Genomic DNA, 15,130 nt, shown 5'->3' on the forward strand with positions numbered 1-15,130 from the left:
TTGTTATGGAATGAATGGAAGTGTTGTAAAAAGTTTGCCTTTGGCCTCCCTTTTTTTCTTGTAGAAAGTCTAAGCATTGCTATCTTCTAATTAGAACTTACAGGACCCACTTATGTCGGACTAGCACTAGCTCATGATCATTTTTTTCTATCTTTTCTTCTAATATCTAAAATTTGTTGGGCCCCACTTAAGGGGGACCACACTAGGTAATGGCCTTTTTGCTATCTGCTAATCAAATATATGAAATGTACACAATATTGGGTCCTGTCTCTTTACATATGATTTGCTTGGTCCAATGGCCCCTCTCTGGCAATGTAACGAACCGGCCATTATCTTCCAAGTATTTCAAGGCTCTCCTGTGGCCATGTGAGGGTTTTGCCTGTGCACGTTTTAGGATTTGCACCTTTTTGATTTGTTGAGAAATTTCATTCATTTGAAACATGTTTCTAGATTCTGCATGATGATTACTCTACTGTGATTAGAATAGCTTCACTGTCAGTTTTGGCATATTGCAAAATCAAGTTTTAGTGCTGAGATAGTTTAATTGTTGAAGTTCTACAATTACTTATCAAAAAAAATGTTTGTTCAAGTTTTACAATTGACTCAGTGTTCCCATCATAATTGTCAAATGCATTTTGATTTTTTATTGCAACACAAACAAGTGAACAACACATGCATAGATACACGTTGCTATTAACCAATGTCACTTATCTTATGTTGGCATAGGTCTCAATGTTCAAGAAGAACTATGATCATCTTCCAAAAGAGGTATATTTTGGCAATTACAAAGATGCAACTCGTGGTAACCCAAACTACTTTTTGACCTATGGAAATGGGAAATCAGCTGCTCGGATTCAAGATCATCTTCGTCCCAATGGTGCACACAGATGGCACAACTACATGAAGTCCCCAAAGTATGATAATTCTGTTTTTTTTAATATATATATATTTTTTTTGGGTTGCTCTTTTGGGGAGAGGAGAGGGGAGATGGGTCAAACCTGTGACACGGGGACTGGGGATGGGGGGTAGGTGCCAATTGAGTTACAAGCCCATTGGCATTGATTCTGTCATGTTTCTGAAATTTAATGTGCATGCATTTCACCATCAATGTTTCAAAGGTTTGTGCATGTGTGCACTAAGACTTACTGTTGATATGCTAGTTCCTGTGAAGGTTCAATATAGCATGTAATATATTATCATACATGAGCTCCTTGGAATCTTGGTAATTATGTTTTCCTAGGACCGACATGATACTAGTTTTTTTCTTACCCTCAAATTCTTTCTTTTTAAGTGTTGAAATTTATGGTTAAATAGGTAAGGTTTTTTTTTTTTTTCCCCCTTGTACAACCACTTATGTTTCCTTTTCATTCTTTTCATAGTGAGATCAAATTAGATGAGGCTGCTGTTCTACATTACACATACCCTAAATTTTCTGATTTAACTTCAAGACGTGACCGGTGTGGCTGCAAGCCTACAAAGGAAGATGTTAAAAGATGCTTCATGCTGGAGTTTGACAGAGCTGTGAGTTCTGATTCCTTCACTATGCTGGTCTTCCACCCCTTCCCCCCCACCCACGGTGGCAAAAAAAAATCATCTTTTGAATTGCATGAGCGCCAGCTTAGTTTTGTGCTCCTCCTACTTAAATTATTTTCCCTTTTGGCACTTCATATATTGCCAGCCATCTTATTCTTGATTTACACATCATGTGTATAAATTTCTTTTCATGATATCTGTGGTTATTTTTAAAGTTATTACATAACATTTCATGCTTAGGTGCAAATTTAAATCCAATAATTTATCTAAGGCAACACAATGGGGCATCTCAATTCAATCATATTAAGCTAGGCTGTCCCTTCGTTTTGTTATTTTATTTTATGCATGGTGAATGCCTGTACTTATGCTTATTATTTTACTGAATTATCAATGAGATGAGACAGAAATACACTTCCTCAGGATTCATAGGAGGAAAGTGTAATACTAAGGGATAAATACAGGCTCTATCTCTCTCTCATTATAGTTGGAGATTCTTGTGGGATAGATACTAGACTCTCTATCTCATTCTGTGGTTGGAGATGAAAGTTCTTGTTTGATTTTCATTTTTTCTATTTGGGTTTTTTTTTTTTCTTCCCTTTTTATCTTTAATTTTTTGTTCTTACGGTAAGTGGTAACTTATCAGAAACTCTTGTACAGCTCCGTTTGATCCTCTACATAGTACTTGTTTTAGATATATAATTGGTGACCAATGTTTTTTTTTTTTTTTTTTTTTTTTTTTTTTTTTTTTTTTTTAATATTAGTAATTGGTGACAATTGTCTTAAAATTAATGTAACACACATTGTAGATGGCATGTAGTTTGGAGAGCTGGTTTTGTTACCCTTGAAACCAAGTGAACCAAAATCACCACCTTGACATTATGATAAATAGACACAGGTCTATGGATCCCAAGTACATTTTGTCAACACATGATTAAGGTTGGGAGCTGTGTTTCAGCAGTGAACCATTATTTATTTCCATATTGTTTGGCTCCATAAATGAAACAGTTCTATTGTAAATCCAAAAGGCAATTTTTGATGATCATCATTATAGATATGATGCCTTTCTACATATTTTGTCGTTTCCCAGTTTTTTCATTTCCCCCTTATTTTTCTCTTTTGGTCCACTTTTTGTAAGGCTTATCTGCAACAAGCCTCTTTTATGTAGATGTTTCCTTTTAGAAGGTGATCCCTTTCTCGTTTGTGTTATTACAAACATCTGGGTAGTGCACGTGGGGTCTCCAGCTAAAGTCAACTTTATGATTGGTTAAGGAAAATTAAAAAATTAAAAAAGAAGAAGAGATTTTTTGGTATTAATGTGTGTGTGCGTGCGTGTGTGAGAGAGAGAGAGAGAGAGAGAGAGGATCTAAGATATGTGAATCTAGAATATTTATTTCAAATTCCCATTGCTACCAAAAGGCCTTAATGTCATTATAATTTAATTTTTTAGTTAAATATTTTAGTGCAAACACATTCTCATCTTGCTTACTGCTGTCCTATTTTTCCTATGCAGGCATTCATAATTGCTTCCACTGCAACAGAGGAGGAAATGCTTCGCTGGTATGAGGAACTCTCAAACTTTTCTATTCATGATTTCCAAATGGAGTTCATCTCTATATACTGGAGGCCTTTGTTTTTTTTTGCTGAATATACTAGAGGCCTTTGGTGTCCACTTTTTTGTGCTTTAAAAAATGCCCCCAAATTTTCTTAACATTGTTCCTACCAAAAAATAGTAAATACGTAAAATAAGTAACATTCATAAAGTCATTGAAATAGAAGAATTTGGTGCACACATGTGATTGACCCTGACTAATAAGTTGAGAATTTATAGTAACCCCAAAATTTTGGAAATAAGGATTGGATGTTGTTGTGATATCCACTGCTCTGAAATCTCAAAAATAACTCTTCAATATGATATAATTTAAAAAAAAAAAAAAATTAAGAAATAAGAACTAAGGCCATATATTGGGGTTAAAATAGTCAAAGTGAAACAAAATTGAAATCTTTAATTTTAGCCATATTTCTCTCTTATACAGCTATGTAATCCAAAAAAGATAAGATTGAAGGTGGTTTAGAATATCCAGAATGTTACATTACACCCTTACACCACGTTTTGAAATTCAAACTCAAGGAAAAAATTGTAAGTTTAGGTTCTAAAAAAGTTGACAATGCAACAATGCTAGTACAAATATTAATTTTCCTAGGATTTTGCACAGTGCAAGTTACATTCTAGGGTGCAATTGGATATCCCACAGAAATTGAACTATTTCATTGTGGTTTTAGCATTTACTGTGGGAATGATTGTTGCGAATGTGACTTTCATTGGGAAGGATGACCCATGTTTAGAATTTGAATGAGACTCACTTTTCTTGTGTTTTCTTGTTCCCAAGATGACCTATTACAACCCACATTAGTAAACAGATAAGAAGGGGTTGTATTATAATTGAGATATGTACTATTCCTTGGATTTGTATCCTTGAAGTTTTTGCTTCTCACTGGTATTACATTTTTGCTTAGGTACAATGAACGCATTGTGTGGACTGACAAAGAACTAAACTTAAAACTTATGAGGAAGGGTATCTTGACTCGCGTTTATGCTCCTAGTGTGAGTTCAATTGCTTTCATATTTAATGTCTTTAAAGGCATGTTATTTTATATTCTTTGAACCTATGCATGGCTGTTGGATATTGTCAAACTTTTAATTTTTTTTCTCTTCAGGTCATTATTCAAAGTCTGAGGGAATCTGGTGTTTTTAGCACCACAATAGCATCAGCTATGAAAACGAGTGTTTCAAAGGAAAGTTTCTTAAAATCTGTTGAGAGTAGCAACTCTTCTAGGGTACCATCATCTGGAGTTATTTCTTCAAGAAAGATTGGTAACAGCAGAGAGACCCAAACAAATGGAAGAAAGGTCTTGGAAATCACAGAATTTGATTCTCACCCCTTGGCTATCCCACCCTTATCTCCTCCTGGCCTGCATGATTTTCACATTGATACATAAATTTTTTTGACATTGACTATGACCCATCCCTCCTTGCCATAGACAGCTTCCTGTTTGGAGATTTTGAATTTTTCCTGAGAAGAGAACAGAAGAGAATGAGAGAAAGCTGTTGGCTATTCTGAGGCACTTCATTGTTCAGTTTTATGGGGTTCTTCCCGATCATTACCCAAGCGCTGGTGTACATTTCAGGTTTAGATTATAGGTTTTACAGAGTGATAGGTGTAGAGCGGATTTTGGATTGCAGATTCTTGATTTTCTTACAGCTTGACCATGTGTAACCATTGGCTGATTGCCCGAGGTTGTAATCTGAAATATTAGGCCTCACATTTGTTTGTTAATACATATTGAAGGGGGTGACATTACAATATTCTTTCCCCAGTCATAATACTGAGATGGCTGCTCAATAAACATGGCTGATTGCCATTGATTTTCTCCATTTAGTTAAAATAGAAAAGCCTTCTGTGGATTTATTGATTTGATGTTGGGTCTAATGGCTGTAATAATGATGACAGCAGCAGACAAATTGACAATATGGGACAGGGAAAGGAGTAGAAAATAATGGAAAGGAATGTTTGATTCCCATTCCTCTGTTTGGGAAATTTTTAAGGCTAGAGCTCCATGCATCCCACATTTCTCTTTTTGAGGAGGTGGTATTATTTGTAATTGTTGAATGCATCATCCCTCTCACATGGGGTGGGTCATTGGGTCTCACATTTGTGAAGTCAAAATCAAATTAAACCCCTGGTATTTTAATTTGAAATTTTAATCCCTAAAATTTTAGAAATGGGCAAATTGTTGTTATAGTTAAGTGATGGTAAATTCTATCTTGTGCACTGTAGTGCTAACTAGCAAAAATGTAGCAAAATGACCAATTTGGCCATTTTCATAACATTAGGATTAAAATTTTGGCGATTGGTGTCTTGGTTTGTTGATAAAAAACAATTATCATGAAATGGAAGCTACAAGTTAAAATTCTACTTTAATATATATATAGAATTTTGGTCATTTATGTAACTTTAGGATTAAAATTTCAAATTAAAACAATATGAGGTTAGCTTGATTTTCATCCAAAGCTCAACGATTTTTTTATTTTTTTATTTGTATTTTATCAAAAAGGATAAAAAAAAATTTTAAAAAAAAGGAAAAACAAAATTCTAGGCACGGGTAAAGAAGTTAGAATAGTTTATCGAACTAGGTTTTCTTTCAAATTGAATTAGAGGTTATGTGGTGTAGTGGTGGTTTATAAGAACACCAAAGTATATTAAATCTTGTGATTAATTAAATTATTTCAAACAAGTCACGCTACTATTTTTTTGTTAATAATTTGATTGTTAGGGAAGGGGGATTTAAACTATAGATATCAAAAGTATCAAGAGATGCTAAACAGTTGAGTTATAAGACCTCAAAAAAAAAAAAAAAAAAAAAGTTTTATGGGAGTTATAAGGCTCTTGATAAGTTACATCACTATTAAGTATGTTATGCGATTAAAAATACACATAGATTTTTAAATTGTCTTGCAATGGATTGAATGAGCGTTTTTCTAAACTTATTTTTGAAGAAAAATTTTATTTTAATCAAAATTTTTTTGATAATGATTGTAATTTATTTTCTTACAATTTTTTATAAAAAAAAAATCTTATCATATATATTATATTAAAGTTGAAGCACAATTATAATCCAAATTAGTTTCTAATTGTTGTCTAATTTTGTGCTACATGTTCAATATATTTTTCTTAATTTTGGTGCTAAGTGATCAATTCATAATGTTTAGCATAGAAGTTGAGATGATCATCTAAGTAAGACTACCTCGTCATCACTATTGTTGAATATGTCTATGCATAAACACAAGTTACAAACTAGCGTTAAAATTATTTTAGGTCATTTTTTTAAAACAAGTTGAAAGGGTTGTATCCGTATCACTCAAATATAACATGTTTATCATGCATTTTCTCCCCAATAATGGTCCACATCCAACATTTGAAGCAAGTCCAGATTATGTACCATTAGAAGTTTTTTTAACATAAATCGTAAGAGACAAATGTTACATTGAACAGAGGAGAGAGGGAGAGTCAATTCAAAACTAAAATTATCTACTGAACATGAATCCATGGAATGATAAATACAAAAGAATCTCCAACATTGACGTGGCAAAATATTTCTTAATTGCTTGGTTATTTTTGGCCTTGGCTAATTAGGGAGATACATCTTCCACCTAAGTATGAGAGTTGCGGAAATCTTCATCCCACTTCCCACAAATGATGACCTTACATTAGTTAGATGATGAATACAAGGACCTCTCTCTGGCAATCACTTGAATTTCAAACAGTGGCTAAGAAGTTCTTAACGTGGCTGTAGGCCTGAGGCTTGTCAATTTTTTTTGATCCCTTCTCTACCAGATTTTCCAATTATACCACATTCCGGGAGTATCTAAGTATTTTCTCACTCATAGGTCATAGCTTCATAAATAAGATCCCTCCTTCCATTACCGCATCTTTAAAAGCTTTAGCCTTATACATTTTGATACTATCTTCCTTGGATTTCCGGGCCTATCACGCCTGGCTATATCTGTACCGTGTGTAGCTCATATTGTGCTCCAGAAGAAAGAGATGAAAGTATCAATGCTGAAAGTGAAAGGAAGAGAGAAAAGAGAATTTAGTAAATTTTCTTGTTGCCATTATGTAGTAGAATTGAAATCAATGTGTCTGATTTGATGGAAACAAGCTATATGCCATTAGCAATAAATTGATGTGTTCACAAGTTGTGGATCCTTGTTAAAAAATTATAAATTTTATGTAGTTCTTAGATATCAACAGTCTAAAAATATGACATACAGAGATAGAGAATGATAAAGAAATTTCTAAACACAGTTTTGTGCTTACCCTCAAGCATCTATCAAATATAAGTATATAGCCAAAAAATAAAAGATCTGACCATTAGGACCAAGAAACTAGTAAATGGTAAACAAATAGATTCGCTTTAAAAAGAGAAGTAAAATAAGAAATACTAGGAATGCTCATTGTTCTGATGATAGATTTATTCTAAGAAAAGTAAAATAAGAAATACTAGGAATGCTCATTGTTCTGATGATAGATTTATTCTAACTTTCTAAGACCTGTCATCTCAAAATCAAGTGTATGATACTAGGAATGTTCAAACTGGATCAAAGACACTCATAATGGCTGTAACAGCAAGATAATAGTTTCATTTTTCAGTCTACAAAGAATTATATCAGTGCCTATCACAAGACCGAATGTCCAAACTTAACAAAAGATAAAAAAGATTGCTACTTAAAAGGCTTGAAATTAATATGTATGCATTCATGTCCAAAAAGAGAAAATTAGATTGACAAAAACAAATTGATTAAAAATCCTTCCATAATCCACACAGCTTAAAGATTGAGGAACGCAAGGTTTTTTTTATCCATATTATACAGATTTATTACTTTTGGGTTTGAGATAAGGTTTTGTATTTAAATAGTGTGTTTTTTATTGAATAAATATGTTATTCCCCATATAGATTAGGCACACAAGGCACAAATAACAGGCTCAGAGATTAACTATTCAAGTTAACAAATGCTATTCCTTTCTCACTTCTAAATTGGGTCCCAAGATTTACTATGTCAACACTGTTGGACCAACCCCTGCATTGAAGAATATATGTTTGTAAAAGCTCCTTATTTTTCAACTAGTGGATCACAAATAATCACATATAAATGGTAAGCAAGCTGAAAAACATGAGACAAAGAATTGATATGCAGATATAATATAATACATTGAGCCAACATTAATAAGAGGACTATGGAGTAGGACATACCACCCCAAGTGTCTTCGTCTGCTAAATGGATGTGCGTTTCTACAGAGACACCTGCTTATCTTTGTCTGATTACTGCAAAGATAAATCATACACCAATTTTTTGGAAAAGTGAGATTTTGGGCCGGGCATAGCAGTCCTAGTAATAACATTAGCAAAAAAATAAATTAAAAAAATATTTGTTTGTTTTCTTAATTATTAGAGAATACTTACAATTCAATGGTATGTTTAATTATTCTTGAAATACAAATATCTTCTGGTAAATCATTGATCCGATTTGACAGTCCAATAATCTCTTTTGAGATTATATTCATGTTTGATTTTTGAAGGGATTGATAAATAGGATGACTGGATGGGATTGGCAATGGAAGATAGGAGATAAATGAGTGTTTGGAGATGGATGAAGCCATAATAAAGGCATTACAAATTGAGAATTGAGATGAGTAGGCAAGGCTAGCAAGAAGGGTATTTATACCCCGAGGACATATACTCAAAGTAAAAGCGTGACACACAAATAATGTTAACTTTGGAAACTTATTCGAACATTTATTGCAATTTTGGAAACAAAATAAGTGGCAGTTTATTACATTACAATTAGCTACCAAATAAAAAAAAGGCCCCTCTGATTTTCATGCTAGACATGCCTTACATGCCATTTTATGATCAATGTAATTTGATTGTCCAAAAATGACCATCCATATATACCATCAGTTTAATTTCTTACCAAAGCTAAAAAATGCATGCATGTTAGTTTTTACTTTTCACCCATATATAGCATATTTGTAATCTCTTGCCTGTCAAATTATGATTTTCACATAACAACCTTATTCTAACCTTATTCAAATTATGATTGTCTGTCAAATTATGTTCCACCAAACGTTGAATGAATCAGTACTTCATGCTGATTTGCAAAGCCTCCCTTAATAATATGAGCTGAATTTCTTCTCAAAAAAAAAAAAAAAAAAAAAAACCCTCTAATTTGTAATTTATTTTGCCAATTTAGGATATAAATCGTGTCAATATGGATAATGAAAATGCCTGATAATAGCTTGTCTTCTAAAATATTCTTTGAGTACAACATAAAGCTACTTCTCATACTAATTAGACGATAAAATATGTGTGTCTCAAAACCTAACTACAATTTAGATTTTAAGACGATAGCCCTCATACTATGAATCTCAAGATTTTTTAGGATAACTCCACCATAAAGTTTTTATATATTCAATCACTTTGAAATAAATAGATCGGATTTTGCCAAATCATCAACATTTAAACAAACGTTTGCACACATATATATTTAGATTAAGTTAGAGTATGATTTCTATCTCAATTAAAAAAAAAAAAAAAATCAGTCCCCATAGCCAATTGATTAGAATACAGGTTGTCTTTAATTTCTTAAACATGACAGCATGATCAATTGGTTAGCAGAATAAATTTATTGATAAATTTGATTAACTTGTCAAAATTGGAATCAAACTTATTAACCCACCTGAATTCGAAAGATATAGAAAAGGGATATTTGGATCCATAAAAAAGGGTCAACCAATACCCAACTCAGTAATTAGGTTGACATGTAGGCCACGTGGATAAGCCCGTTTTCTTTTTTATTTTTCTTTTCCTTTCTTTGAAAAAAACAAGCTAACTCAATTTCCTTAGTTTTAGACTTTTTTTAGAAGGCCTTAATTTTAGACTTGGGGTCATATTTAGGGATAATTATTGGATACTCCCAGAGTACCATAAATGCATGCTCCCTTCTCTCACATAACTATGGGTTTCACTAATTAAATTTATAGTGGGACCCACAATTCATGTGAAAGTGAGGAGTACGCATTTACGATACTCCCAAAGTATTTAATAATTTTCCCATATTTAGTAATTAACTTATATAACAATCATAGTCATAAAATTAAAAAATTCATTTGACCCATTTCTTTCACATTTATAAATTCTCACTTCAATTGTTTCTCCATTGCACTAATATGATGATCTCTCTCCCTCTAAACGTTGTCTTTTAGCATCAAACCCAAAACCCTCCTCTCTTCCTACAATTCTTCGCTTTAGTCAACAAGTGATGTCAATGATATTACAAATTTGACAATATTAACTTTATAAACTATGTTGGTTTCTTTTAAACATGGAACATAAAATGTAGCAAAATGACCAATTAGGTCATTTTTATAACATTAGGATTAAAATTTTGGCCAAATTGATTAGTGTTTTGGTTTACTGATAAAAAGTAATCATCATGAAGTAGATGCTATATGTTGAAATTCTATATATATATATATATAATTTTGGTCACTTATGTAACTTTAGGATTAAAATTTTAAATTATGTAACTTTAGGATTAAAATTTTAAATTAAAACAATATGAGTTTTTAGCTTGATTTTCATCCAAAGTTCAACGATTTTTTTTTTTTGTATTTAATAAAAAAAAAAGGAAAAACAAAATTCTAGGCACATGTAAAGAAGTTAGAATAGTTTATCGAACCGGGTTTTCTTTCAAATCGAATTAGAGGTTATGTGGTGTAGTGGTGATTTATAGGAACACCTAAGTATATTAAATCTTATGATTAATTAAATTATTTCAAACAAGTCACGTTGCTATTTTCTTTTAATAATTTGATAGTTACAGAAGGGGGATTTAAACCATTGATGTCAAAGGCATCAAGAGATGCTAAGAAGTTGAGTTATAAGACATTTAAAAAAAAAAAAAAAAATTTATGGTCGTTATAAGGCTCTTGATAAGTCACATCACTATTAAGTATGTTATGTGATTAAAAGCATACATAGATTTTTAAATTGTTGTGCAATGGATTGGATGAGCGTTTCTCTAAACTTATTTTTGAAGAAAAATTTTATTTTAATTTAAACTTTATTTGACAATGATTGTAATTTATATTCTTACAAAATATTTTTTTTTAAAATAATATATCATATATATTATATTAAAATTAAAAAACAATTAGAATCCAAATTAGTTTCTAATTGTTGTCTAATTTTGTGCTACATGTTCAATATATTTTTATTAATTTTAGTGCTAAGTGATCGATTCATAATACTCAGCATAAAAGTCGAGATGGTCATCTAAGTAAGACTACCTCATCATCATTATTGTTAAATATGTCTATGGATAAACACAGGTTACAAACTAGAGTTAGAATTATTTTAGGTTCTTTTTTAAAACAAGTTGAAAGGGATTTGTATCCATATCACCCAAATATAAAATGTTTATCATGCAGTTTCTCCCTCAATAATGGTCCACATTTAACATTTGAAGCAAGTCCAAATTATGAACCATTAGAAGTTTCTTTAACATAACTCATAAAAGACAAATGTTACATTGAACAGAGGAGAGAGGGAGAGTCAATTCAAAACTAAAATTATCTACTGAACATCAGGACATGAATCCATGGAATGATTTATACAAAAGAATCGCTAACATTGGCGTGGCAAAATATTTCTTAATTGCATAGTAATTTTTGGCCTTGACTAATTAGAGAGATAAATCTTCCAACAAATCATGGTCTTACTTACATTATTTAGATGAATACAAGGACCTCTCTCTGGCAATCACTTGAATTTCAAACAGTGGCTAAGAAGTTCTTAACGTGGCTGTAGGCCTGAGGCTTGTCAGATGTTTTTGATCCCTTCTCTGCCAGATTTTCCAAGTATACCACACTCATAGGCCATAGCTTCATAAATAAGATCCCACCTTCCATGGTATTTCCGGACTTATCGTGTCTTTAAAAGCTTTAGCCTTAGACATTTTGATCCTATTTTCCATGGATTTCCGGGCTTATCACGCCTGGCTCTATCTATGCAGTGTGTCGCTTATATTGTGCTCTAGAAGAAAGAGATGAAAGTATCAATGCTGAAAGTGAAAGGATGAGAGAAAAGAAAATTTAGTAAATTTTCTTGTTTCCATATGTAGTGGAATTGAAATCAATGTGTCTGATTTGATTGAAACAAGCTATATACCTATAGCACTAAATTGATGTGTTCAGAAGTTGTGGATCCTGGTTAAAAAATTATACAATTTTATGTCGTTCTCAGATATCAACAGTCTAAATATGACATACAGAGATGAAGAATGATAAAGAAATTTCTAAACACAGTTTTGTGCTTACCTGGCATCAAGCATTTATCAAAAATAAGTATACAACCAAAAAATAAAAAATCTGATCATTAGGACCAAGAAACTAATAGATGGTAAACAAATAGACTCGCTTTAAAAAGATAAGTAAAATAAGAAATACTATGAATGTTCATTGTTCTGATGAATAGATTTGTTCTAAGACCTTTCATCTCAAAACCAAGCATATGATACTAGGAATGTTCAATGAATAGAAATAATTGGATCAAAAACACTCATAATGGCTGTAATGGCAAGATATATAATAGTTTCATTTTTCAATCTACAAAGAATTATATCAATGCCTATCACAAGACTGAATGGCCAAACTTAACAAAAGATAAAAAAAGATTGCACTTCAAAGTCTTTGTTATATTGCTATTGTACAACTACACTACAAGTGAGACCTTATTGTTCAAAAAGATTGCAACTTAAAAAGGTTAGAATTAATATGTATGCACTCATGTCCAAAAAGAGAGAATTGGATTGACAAAAACAAATTGATTAAAAAGCCTTCCATATTCCATACAGTTTGAAGATTAAGGAACGCAAGGATTTTATTTTATTTTACCCCTATTATACAGATTTATTAATTTTGGGTTTGAGATAAGGTTTAGTATTTAAATAGTGTGTTTTTTATTGAATAAATATGTTATTCCCCATATAGATTAAAAAAAGAAGATTAGGCACATAAGGCATAAATATCAGTACATAACAGGTTCAAAGATTATCATTTTCAAGATAACAAATACGATTCCTTTTTCACTTCTAAATTGGGTCCCAAGATTTACTATGTCAACACTATTGGACCAACCTCTACATTGAAGATAATATGTTTGTAAAAGCTTCTTATTTTTCTACTAGTGGATTATAAATAATCACATGTAAATAGTAAACAAGCTGAAAAACATGAGACAGAATTGACATGCAGATTGCAGATATAATACTTTAGAGCAAGACATACCACCCCAAGTGACACCGTCTGCCGAATCAATGTGTGTTTCGACACAGACATCTGCTCATCTTCGTCTGATTACTGCAAAGATAAATCATACACCAATTTTTTGGATAAATAATTTGGAATTGACTATCACAGAAAAGATTTTAAGTGAAAACTTATGTTGACTTGCAAGTTACAGCACCCATTGGCTTGTGTCATAACTCATATGGCATGCAGATGCAATTTCTGAAAATGAGATCTGCTATTTCAATTAGCCTAGCCTAGGAATGGGAGACAATTAAAAAAAGGTTGAACAGATGGCTAAGGCCATTATTGATATGGTCCAACCCAGTCCAAGTAACAAAAATAATTCCATTAGCCCAATGGAATGGAAACAAAAATTATTCTCAGTAATTTTTTTTTTTTGCTAAAAAAAAAAAAAAAAAAAAAACTACTTTATTTTGATAGTTAAATTTCCAACTTTCCATAAATAAATACTACTTTATTTCAATATGGCATATCATTTTTTTTTAATTTAGAAGGAAAAAAAAAAACTTTGAGTTTAGGCTAAAAAGCTAAAAAGATAATGACGAATTTGAGCAGGGAATAATAGTCACCATGCCCCAAAAAAAAAAAAAAAAAGGGCACGCACACACAACAAAGGCATTTAGAGAACCATGGAGGAAAAGGTGAAAATTTGAGTAGGGCATAGCAATCTCTACGATATAAGTTGAAATTCTATTATAACTTGTAAATATTCATTTAATGAAAGAACTATCCTTGTGTTTTCTTTATCATTATAGAAATATACTTACAATTCAAATGTAGTTTTGTTTATTCTTGAAATATAAATTTCTTCTGGTAAATCATTGACCCGATTTGAGAATCCAATAATCTCTTTGGAGATCATATTCATGGTTGATTTTCGAAGGGGTGGATAAATAAGATGATTGGATGGGACTGGCAATGGGAGATCGGAGATAGATGAGCGAATGGAGATGGATGAAGCCATAACAAAGGCATTGAGAATTGAGAATCGAAATGTGTAGGCAGAGCTAGCATGAAGGGTATTTATGCTCTGAGGACAAAGTCAAAATAAAAGCGCGGCAGGCAAGTAATGTTAACTTTGGAAACTTATTAGAGCATTTATTGCAATGTTGGAAACAAAATAAATTTATTACATTACAATTAGCTACCAAATAAAAAAAGGCCCCTCTGATTTTCATGCTAGACATGCCTTACATGCCATTTTATGATCAATGCAATTTGATTGTCCAAAACTGACTATCCATATATTCCATCAGTTTAATTTCTTACCAAAACTAAAAAATGCATGTATGTTAGTTTTTATTTTTCCCCATGTATAGCATATTTGTAATCTCTTGTCTGTTAAATTATGATTTTCACATAACAACCTTATTCTAACCTGTAATTGGTGTTTAGATTTTTTTTTTTTTTGTTTGTTTGTTTTTTTTTTTTTTTTACCACCAGCTAGTGTGGCTTAGTGGTTGCCCCCTTCTTGATGGCTGTGCCAGGCACGGGTTCGAGTCCTCATACCCCATAGGTGTGGGGTTTGGAATTTGGTTTCTAAAAAAAAACAAAGTGCATGGGTGGAGTCCAAGTCGCGGACACCATTATGTGCTGGTGGTACTCACAGGCGATGTGTCTGTGGGGTGTGGTCGGCTGTGATATCACACGTGAGCCACCCTTTTTTC

General features: G+C 32.1%; 1 protein-coding gene across 3 annotated transcripts in view; it reads left to right on the forward strand.

Moving 5' to 3' along the window:
- Positions 1-5,136, forward strand: part of LOC115952741 (glycosyltransferase-like At2g41451) — a 50,409-nt gene extending 45,273 nt beyond the window's left edge. For all 3 annotated transcript variants that reach the window (XM_031069974.1, XM_031069972.1, XM_031069971.1), the window contains exons 7-11: positions 727-914; positions 1,380-1,521; positions 3,044-3,090; positions 4,048-4,135; positions 4,249-5,136. In XM_031069974.1, coding sequence (XP_030925834.1) covers positions 727-914; positions 1,380-1,521; positions 3,044-3,090; positions 4,048-4,135; positions 4,249-4,530 — 747 coding nt within the window. In that variant the 3' untranslated portion in view covers positions 4,531-5,136. The remainder of the gene's footprint in view (positions 1-726; positions 915-1,379; positions 1,522-3,043; positions 3,091-4,047; positions 4,136-4,248) is intronic.
- The last annotated feature ends 9,994 nt before the right edge of the window (positions 5,137-15,130 follow it).

This window comes from Quercus lobata, chromosome 7 (genome assembly GCF_001633185.2).
Source record: "Quercus lobata isolate SW786 chromosome 7, ValleyOak3.0 Primary Assembly, whole genome shotgun sequence".
In the NCBI taxonomy this organism is placed as follows: Eukaryota; Viridiplantae; Streptophyta; class Magnoliopsida; order Fagales; family Fagaceae; genus Quercus; species Quercus lobata.